Source organism: Eucalyptus grandis, chromosome 2 (assembly GCF_016545825.1).
Source record: "Eucalyptus grandis isolate ANBG69807.140 chromosome 2, ASM1654582v1, whole genome shotgun sequence".
NCBI lineage: Eukaryota > Viridiplantae > Streptophyta > Magnoliopsida > Myrtales > Myrtaceae > Eucalyptus > Eucalyptus grandis.
The window spans coordinates 57208918-57218018 of NC_052613.1; the positions used below are offsets into that span (position 1 = coordinate 57208918).

A 9101-nucleotide genomic window follows, 5' to 3' on the forward strand; every position below is an offset into this window, starting at 1 on the left:
AATGCCCTAAACATCAAACAATTCACACACTATAATATTGTTTAAGGGCATTTCATGCCTTCTAGATATGTTCCCAGTTTTTTTGACACCTATCATAATGAGAAACATAAGCATATGCATCCTTAAGAAGAGTAAATCAATAAAATCCACATTGTAAGATCTTAGCAGTAGTCTTGGTGGCACCATAGTGACCACCCGGCTCTCCATCATGACAATGAGAAAGAATATTAGGGATTTCTTCATAAGCAACACAACATCTAATAACTTGGTTAGCACGTACCTTAAACAAGTAAGGATTCTTTCAAAAGTAGTGCTTAACATCAGAGCAAAACTTCTTCCTTTGGTGATAAATCGAGTCAGGGGGAAGGATATCACTTACCAAATAGTTCACAATATTTGCATACGATGGAATTTTGATTTTCATAGAAAGGGGTGCCTCATTAGGAAAGTCATCCAAGATCGGTACCTCATTATTAGAGGCATTTGGTAACCTAGATAGATGATTGGCCACAAGGTTCTTGACCCCTTTCTTGTCCTTGCTCTCTGAATCAAACTCTCGGAGGAACAAGATCCAACGAATCAACCTTGGTTTCGCATCCTTCTTTGCCAACGAGTACTTTAAAGCTACATGATCAGTAGAGACAATTATTTTAGAGCCGATCAATTAAGAATAGAATTTATCAAAAGCAAAAACAACTGCGAAAAGCTCCTTTTCAGTAATGGCATAATTCAATTGGGCTTTACTATGGGTTCGGCTAGCATAATATGTGGCTCAAAAAATTTCATCCTTTCTTTGACCAAGATTGGCTCCAACGGCATAATCGCTAGCATCGCACATCAATTCAAATTGATGCTTTCCAACTTTTTTTCCACTCCTTAATTTAATAGCTTTTGTATTCTCTATGGGGTTTCTCTTGGTATTGCTGGACAAGACACCATTTTGTCTCTCATTAATTCCTTGAGCTAGTTGCCCCACTTGCTTCTCTATGTTTCGAATTGATGCTTCTTGATTGTGGAGTCTTATATGAGTGTTTCCCATGAAATCTTGCATGGTTTGAGCTTGTTTTTCTACAGCTTGGACTTGCCTATCCACATTTTGGGCTATCTTGGTAACAAAATCCTCCAAGTTAGAATTCGGCTTCTCCATGTGTGGTGGTGGTGCTCTCGGTCCTTGTTGATTTTGACCACCCCAAGATAGATTATAATGATTCCTTCATCCCGAATTATAAGTGTTGGAATACAAATTGTTTTGAGAGCCCTGTTAAAATTTGAAACAATGTTAACATGTTCAAAAGAACTACCATAAGGATTACCTACTTGATAATCAGTGCTAATATGATTTTTTTGGGTAAAAAGTGCTAATATGATTTCCACCACAAAATTTACAAGATACTTCTTGAGTTTTCAAAGAAGCAATCATTCTGCTTAATGTATCAAGTTTCATGTTCAAAGCCGTATTGGTGTCAACTTCATGAACTTCACTTGGCTTCTAGGCTTGGTATCTCTCAGTTGGCCATTGGTAGCTATTACTTGCCATCTCCTCAAGTAGATCAAAAGTTTCTTCGGTGACTTATTTTGCAAAGTGCCTCCAATTGCTGCATTTAGACTAGCCTGAATAATAGGATGTGCTCCATTATAGAATGTGTGCTTTTGTATCCAAAGCGGCGCAGTCTATGATACGGGCGTCTCCTTAGCAGTTCTTTAAATCTATCTCATGCTTTATAAAAGGACTCACCATTCATTTGCATAAATGTAATACTATTGTTTCACATTTTGAAGGAAAATACTTAGAAATTTTTTTAGCCAAGTCATGCCAAGTGGTAATGGGGCTTGCGGGAAGAGAAGTCAACCAAGCCTTAACTTTATCACGAAGAGAAAATAGGACCAATCTTAACTTAAGGGCATCATCAGTAATGCCATTGAATTTAACAATGTCATGAATTTCAAGGAATGCTTCTAAATGTAGATTTGGATCATCATTAGGTGATCCGTTGAATTGCCCTGCATTTTAAAGCATTTCAATTAAGGATGGGTTAATCTCAAAATTATTAGCTTGCACCACCAGCCTTCTTATACTTGATTGTGCTTTTTGAATTGTTGGTGTAGCATAATCTTTCAAAGTTCTCCTTAGAAGTGTGTCTTTTTAATTTTTGGCCATTGCAATGAAGATTGCTTGTGCTTGCTCTTTTCTTCTCCTAAAAAAGGTTCTTTCAATTTAGAGATCAAACATTTCAAGGTCTTCTTGTTGGCTTCGGGTTATGCGATGCTCTTCCCACCTTTTATAGAGAGGTCAATTTGGCCAACAAGAGAAACAAATTAAAAACAAAATAAAGACTAGTCTAAACCAAGAATCACTCGATATCAATACTAATTGGAAAATTATCAAAGCAATCCCCGACAACAGTGCCAAAACTTGTCAAGTGAATTGGAAGTGCACAATATCTACAAGTAATAAAGTGATGAGTGAGTATTGTTCACATTGGGATTGTCTCTAATTATTCAATGCTTACCGAAGGTGATTAATCCAAAAATTTAGCTAACCAAGTCAAAAAGGCAAGTAAAAAGTGAACTAAACCAATTAAAGGACTGAAATATAAAAGAGCTAAAACTTAAATGATTCAAAAGCTAATTAAAATTGCAAAGTAAATCTAATCTAAAGCAAACCAAAAATTTACAATGCAAATTTCAAGATTTTAACCAAGATCACAAAGTGTTTGAGCATCCAACTTTATTTAACCAATCATAATCAATTCTCTAAACTCGTCATGCAATAAATTAATTTCCAATTGTGTTGGTGAAATTTCCCTATGTTAGATTACAAGCCAACTTTGATCTAATAATCTCTAATTAGGTATATTAACCCACACTAACCTTAGGTGAATTTAAATTACCTAAAAGTATTAAGTTCTTGTGGAAATTTCTGTATTCAATCTAAGTATTCCAAACCTAGATCTGCTACTGCAACCACATAAACAACCTAGTGTACTTTGACTTAGATTTAATTTATAGTTCAATATTGCTAGTGCTCATGCATGCAATCTCCACTCGGTATCATGCATACATCGAAAATCATTTAAAAGTTGGCAAAATTTCAAAAAACATTAAGATTATAATAGAGAACGCCACAATCAAAACAATTAAATTACATTAACAAGTCTTGAAAATCAATCAATCATGATTAAGATCCATTGTAGCTTTAACAAAAGAAATTTAGAACATAATTAAAGCTAAACCAACAACAAAAATTAAAGAGGAGATAATGCTAAATTAAAACAAATTCACCAATTTGAGTCATATATAGGTTTGGGTTTGCCGCCTCCTTCTCTTCTTGACATGCGCCAATTCCATTAATAAAATATAAGCATAAACGCTAACTAAGAAAACCTAAAATCTGGTGGTGGCTCCATGGCTCTCTGGAATTTGAAATATGCGGCACAAGAGAGGTTTATATAGCCTCCAAAAATATGTCCTAAGCCAGTCTCCTATTAGGTCTTGGCTAGCTTTTTCTTCAAGATAAATTACTCTGGAAGATATTGAAATATTTCAGAAGATATTAAAATATTCTAGATGATATTGAGATCTTTTGAAAGATATTGAGGCGTAAGGACTGATAAGCAAATTCTAGCACTGACACATGGTAAAATTATGCATATGGCCCTGGCATATTCTACAAACAGTGCAGATGGTTCCTACAAAATTCAATAAAATCATATGAGTAGCAAATAAGTTCACCAAAAATTCATTAAAACTTAGTAAATATCAAGCTTAAATTAATAGAAGTACTCTATCTAAAATAAAGTTATCACGGGTGAGGGCGTCGTGGCCGGTCAAACAAAGCGAGGGCACGATACCCTTGCTTGGATATATAGGCAAGTTGATATATTTCTATTAACATATTCATAAAATTCTTTTATGATGTTAGTTAATGTATTTCTCTAATTCTCTATGTATGCATGCATGCATGTATGCATGTATGTATGTATGTATGTATGTATGTGCTTTAGAGACCTTCAACGTGGACTTCTTCCTTTCAATGAATCTACCAACCTTCCTCCCGCGGACTTCCTCCCTTTCGCCTACCCTTCCGACCTCTACTGCTTTTATTTAAGCCGTACAATACAGCTTTCACTTGTACCCTACCATCCATGACTACCATCCATTGCTCCAGAGTCCTGATCCCATCGATGTCCAGCTTTTTCTAGACAATAATTGATCAGGATTTCAGAAAAAACGTGGACTACCCGAAAATCCAGGTGCGTGAGTTCCGTGTAATTCCCCGCGAAACCACTATAAGTAAAGGGATAGTGTGGATCGTGGAGTCTAAATGCTTGAGAGTGGGGAAAACTGTTTTGAAGTCGGAAGTTGGAAACTAACCATGGAGGAAGCGTCACGACCAAAAGAGAAAACAATGGAGGAAGCGAAGGGATTCGTGAGGCGTGTGTTGCTATTCAAGTTCAAAGCCGAAACAGCCCCTGACCACATCGAGCAGCTCATCAAGGATCACTCCAATCTCGTCAACCTCGTCGAATCCTTAAAATCTTGGCACATGTATTCTCCTCTCTCTGTCTAATCTCTACGTTCTTCTTTCCCTTTCTTTTGCGCTCTTTCCCATTATCCCCCTCGATAGAAGTTGGGTGCGCCTACGTCCTCATATTTATGTCTTGGTGTATCTGTCATGGAACGTTCCTCAGCAGTCTGTTCAGATGTCTGATCTTGGGTTGTCATTTCTCATGTGACATTTAGGGGAAAGGATGTGAGCGTCAAGTACTCAAATGAGGGCTTCACGCACGTCATCGAGCTAACATTTGAAAGCACCGAGGGAATAGCAGCGTACATGGGTCATCCTGCTCACCTCGAAATGCACGAGCGCATCTGGCCTCATTTGGAGAAGATAGTCGTGATCGACTACAAACCAACTCTCTGTAACTGAATCGAACATTGCATTGCAAGCTCTACTTGTATTGCGTATGAATAATAAGGTTTTTTAACGTATGATGGAACTGAAGTTCTGAGGGTGCCATTTTCTTTGGGCAAGGTGATTAATTTGGTTCAGACTTGAGAGACTTACTTTGCAAATTACAAGTCAGAAATCATGCTATATTGAATCTCAACCACTGTTTTGATCAAAGGTTGGGATTCAATCTTAAGGAATAAGATAAAAAATACTAAAGGATTAAGTAATTTTATGATTGACTGAAATTTTAATCACATAGATTAGTGACATGACATAACTCATGGCCTAGATAAATCCTAAATGAACAGTGGAGATCGAATTCTCTTTTAAATTAAAAAAAAAAAATGTTTAAGGGCATTTTAGTCATTTTCGTCCTGAAAGGGCAATTTTGTAGTTTCAATAGAAAAAAAAAAGAAAAGAAAGAAGAAGGGGTTAGGAGGGCTGGTGAGTGAGACAAATATTTTACTTTTTTTTTTTTTTGAAAAATGAAAAATATTTTTCCTTATTTTAGAAGATTATTTTTTAAATCGATAAAAAGTGTTTTTTCTTGACTAGTTCATTTTCCATGAACGAGACGTCAAAAAAGCCAAAAATATTTTTCAAATTATTTTTGTGAAATAAAAAGTATGAGTTAGATTACGGAAGGCGATTGACATATAAAGACGAATGATTTTCCTTATTCCTACAAGGCATAGAGGAAAAATTTACAATTTCAACTCTCTTTTGCAATGACTTTAAACAAAATCATTTCCCGCACCAAAAGTTAGAAAAAGAAAAAGAAAAAGAAAAAGGAATTAGGGCCGATGTTGCTTTGCTTTGGGCCTGAAACGCCCGAGGCAGCACCACAAGAAGGAGGAGACGCAGCGAGAGAAAGTGGCGCCATCGACAGAAGCAAGCGGCTCCCTCCGCAATCTCGAAAATGGCGGACGCGCTCTCGTCGCCGGAAGTCTCTCTCTTTCTCTCCCTCATCGAGCTCAGAAGGTTCGCGTCGACGCTCGTTTCGCGAGGCTGATACAGTGCGCGGACGCCGCCGGCAATCGTTCGTGTTGACATCGCGCACTTCCATCGCCATTCGCAGGTTCGACGATGCGGCTCTCGGCCTTCTCCGGACCTTGCTGGTCTCCAAGGACGTGGACTCGGCGGTTCAAGTGCGATCGAGCCTAGAACGGTTCCTGAGATTCGAGACTCTTCGTGTACTTCGGGAGATCGTGGATGAGAGCGTCGTTCGTGTGCTTTCGGTTCTCGAGTTCCTGGTTCGAGCTTTTGCCGTCATTGGGGATTTTGAGGTCAGTGCCACCTCTTCCGTTATGCATGATTTCAAAAAAAAAAAAAAAAAAAAAAAAATCCTGAAAGAGGAACTGATGATTTAACTTATGTATGTTTCTAAACGCACGATGAACAGATGAGCTGATTTATGTCATCGTTTCTTCTTCTTCTTCTTTTTCTTCTTCTTTGTTATGACCAATTGACCATTTACGACGTTGAAGCCAGATCCTTGATGGAATTGTCGATGAATTAGGGGCTTCCTTAGTCGAATGCTGATCACGTTCCTACAGCCTTGGATGTAGTCTTGGAGGGGCCTTTTTCATTCCTTTTGTGTTTGGTTTGTATGATCTTATCAGAGTTGCTTGGCACTGAGGTACGAAGCACTTGTTTTTCGGGAAAACAAATCTGGAGTTCATCAATGGCTACAAGTTGGTCACACCGAATGGGAGAACTTTGCCAAGGATGCGCTTGACAATGGTTTTTATCCCATTGCCACAAAGGTAGCATATTGTTGCTGCCATAGTTCCATTGACCTCTCAAAGTTTTCACTGCAATGCTGAGTGGAAAATGAAGCAATGTGCATTTCTTCAATGCCACACGGGGGCGATATCTATTCTCATTTCCAAATCATGGTTGGTAGCAATTTGGATAACTAGGTTTGGAACTATGCATCTTCAAGCTGATATTAGTATTCCAATGCTGTTGTATCTTATTGACCAGATTAATTGGTACATGCATCGAATTCTATTTGACTGGTCGAGTAAGTCGATGTATTAAGGTGTGGTGGATCAAGACGACTACTTTGGACTTCCTTACGACAACTCCGTCAATAACAAAACTGTGTTTAGCTGGATACTTAGAATGCGTTGTCGGACATAGAAGTTAGTTATGAATGTATCAGTGTCTGCATTGACAAATTGCTCTCTGCCGTTCCCGTGGCGATGCATTGACAATCCAAACTAGGACAGTCAGCATGAACGCGGGACTATTTAATATGTAATATACTCAATAATCCGCAGGCAGTAACAGTTTCCTCACTTTTGTCATGCAAGTCTTTTATTTATTCACCATCAAGTGTTTTTGAGGACTTCCGCCTTAAAATTAGCATGTCTAACTTATGTGGATGCAGACCAATATGCTTTTGATGCTTTTTAAACTAGTATTACGTCCCCTGAATTATAATGTGCAGTCTTCACCTATGCTTTTGGTTTTTCCCTCCTTTGCCAACCAGGCATGTGAAAATGCCCTTCTATATCTACGGAGGAGTGATACTTCTGGCTTGGAAAATTTCACTGGAGATATCCAGAGTATAGTAAGTCTCAAGGAAGTTGCTATTGCATCCACTGGTGCATGCAGTGGTATGTTGTATGTAAAGCATTAGTCTTATCTATTTTTATCTGATCTTATCTCTACTGCTTGTCCTGCCTCTATCATACTAATGGTCCATGAACATTCTCTCTTCGATATAATACTTTACTCTGCTAATGGAAGGATATAATCCATAAAAGAATTCTCTCAATTTTCTTTCATGATGCACTTTAGGGCATGATGTTACAGTGACAGTTGACAATGTTGGTTCAAACTCATAATATTTTTATTTCTTCCTTGAAAATGTTTTGGTGAAGTTACATTATTTTTGGATGCGCCATTTAAGTTGCTCCATTTGATCAAGTCTGTATGTAAGTATTCTTTGCGCTGAGCGCTTATGGAGAATGGTCGAGGGAGTGGAAGAAATCGACAGTCGTCATTCTGCTGTATTCAAAGACTACAGAGCTTTGAGTGGAAATCTAATTTTTTATGGAATTTATTAGACAAACTGATATAGATAAACAGAGACAGCTGTTGAACCTGTTCCCTTCGCCTATTCCAACTTTTGCCAGTAGGGATAAATGTATCCCTTGGCTCATAGTAGTGATGGCAGCTAAGTAAATGAACCTGAAATTAGATGTGATGATGAAGAAGTACCCTGGTTGTATTATTTAATTGTCCTTTGTTGACCTACAAGACAACATCGTTGTTAAAGATTTTGCACAGCGTTCTCTAAGTTTACTTCCTTTACTTTTTGATCAATTCTGATTCTCAACATGCAAAGTTGTTCTTTTCGTTGAAAATAAAAAATTGTAGGTAGCCAGGTCTTGGGCATACTTATATCACTTGAATTAAAATACTTCCCAATGTTGAGTGAACCACGCATCAAGTTTAGAAACAGCTTGTCGGTGCTGCTGCACTTGCAATTTGCTGGTCAATATTTGCGGAGTCACATGTTCCCTCTTTAGCAGATTTCACCATCTTTAAGTCAGCAGTGATGTTCATCAATATGAAGCCTGAATATCACAGTGTGTCTAGGGAAATATTTGATTGTATGGAGCGTCAGATGTGAATTTCTGTTGATTAAACTCTCCATGTAGAAAGTTTGTCTCGGATGTTACCATAAGAATTTTGGGACTTATTTCAATCTTGACTTGGGACCACTAGCACTTATTTGATTGGTGAGTGCCTTCAACTGCATTTTAATAAGCTCTTTGCAGCGAATGGAATTCTAAGCATAGTCATTCTGTTGTTTGACTCATCTGGGTATGTACAGTTCAGGCAAAGGCAGTGAAATATTTGAAGAGGAAAGAAATGGAGAGAAGCAAACAGCAAGCTTCTACATTAAGAGAAATCCATCCCGTTGCAAGTGTTCTGTTTAGAGATGGTATTAAGAAGCGTAATGCAAGGAAATTTTCAGAATGCCAAGCTTTAAGGTCAGATGCGAGAAACTCACACACTAAAATTTCAGGTTCCATGTAGTCTCCTAGCCTTGCACATACGGGTGTAATTGTAATGGTCCATTTCCTGAATATAAAATGATTTGAAAGAAGTTTAAGTTGTAACCTTGACC

The 9101-nt window shown here is 37.9% G+C and overlaps 2 protein-coding genes across 2 annotated transcripts; both read left to right on the plus strand.

Annotated features, from left to right (window-relative positions):
* Positions 1 to 4244: 4244 nt before the first annotated feature.
* LOC120285866 (stress-response A/B barrel domain-containing protein HS1) lies at positions 4245 to 4935 on the plus strand. Its single transcript, XM_039306338.1, has 2 exons — positions 4245 to 4548; positions 4744 to 4935. The coding sequence occupies exons 1-2, from the start codon at positions 4325 to 4327 to the stop codon at positions 4928 to 4930; spliced, it is 411 nt and encodes a 136-aa protein (XP_039162272.1). The 5' UTR covers positions 4245 to 4324; the 3' UTR covers positions 4931 to 4935.
* An 855-nt stretch (positions 4936 to 5790) lies between these two features.
* Positions 5791 to 9101, plus strand: LOC104434106 (protein DOUBLE-STRAND BREAK FORMATION). Its single transcript, XM_039306137.1, has 5 exons — positions 5791 to 5935; positions 6033 to 6240; positions 6577 to 6720; positions 7452 to 7578; positions 8805 to 9101. Exons 1-5 carry the CDS (start codon positions 5874 to 5876, stop codon positions 9008 to 9010), a joined length of 747 nt encoding a protein of 248 aa, XP_039162071.1. The 5' UTR covers positions 5791 to 5873; the 3' UTR covers positions 9011 to 9101.

Excerpts from the sequence above, each read along its gene's own strand:
- LOC104434106 (XM_039306137.1), top strand. The coding sequence starts at position 5,874 with ATGGCGGACGCGCTCTCGTCGCCGGAAGTCTCTCTCTTTCTCTCCCTC. Across the intron at positions 6,721-7,451 it reads TTTATCCCATTGCCACAAAG|GCATGTGAAAATGCCCTTCT; the intron begins GTAGCATATTGT and ends TTTGCCAACCAG. Across the intron at positions 7,579-8,804 it reads ATCCACTGGTGCATGCAGTG|TTCAGGCAAAGGCAGTGAAA; the intron begins GTATGTTGTATG and ends GGGTATGTACAG.
- LOC120285866 (XM_039306338.1), top strand. The coding sequence starts at position 4,325 with ATGCTTGAGAGTGGGGAAAACTGTTTTGAAGTCGGAAGTTGGAAACTA. Across the intron at positions 4,549-4,743 it reads TCCTTAAAATCTTGGCACAT|GGGAAAGGATGTGAGCGTCA; the intron begins GTATTCTCCTCT and ends TGTGACATTTAG.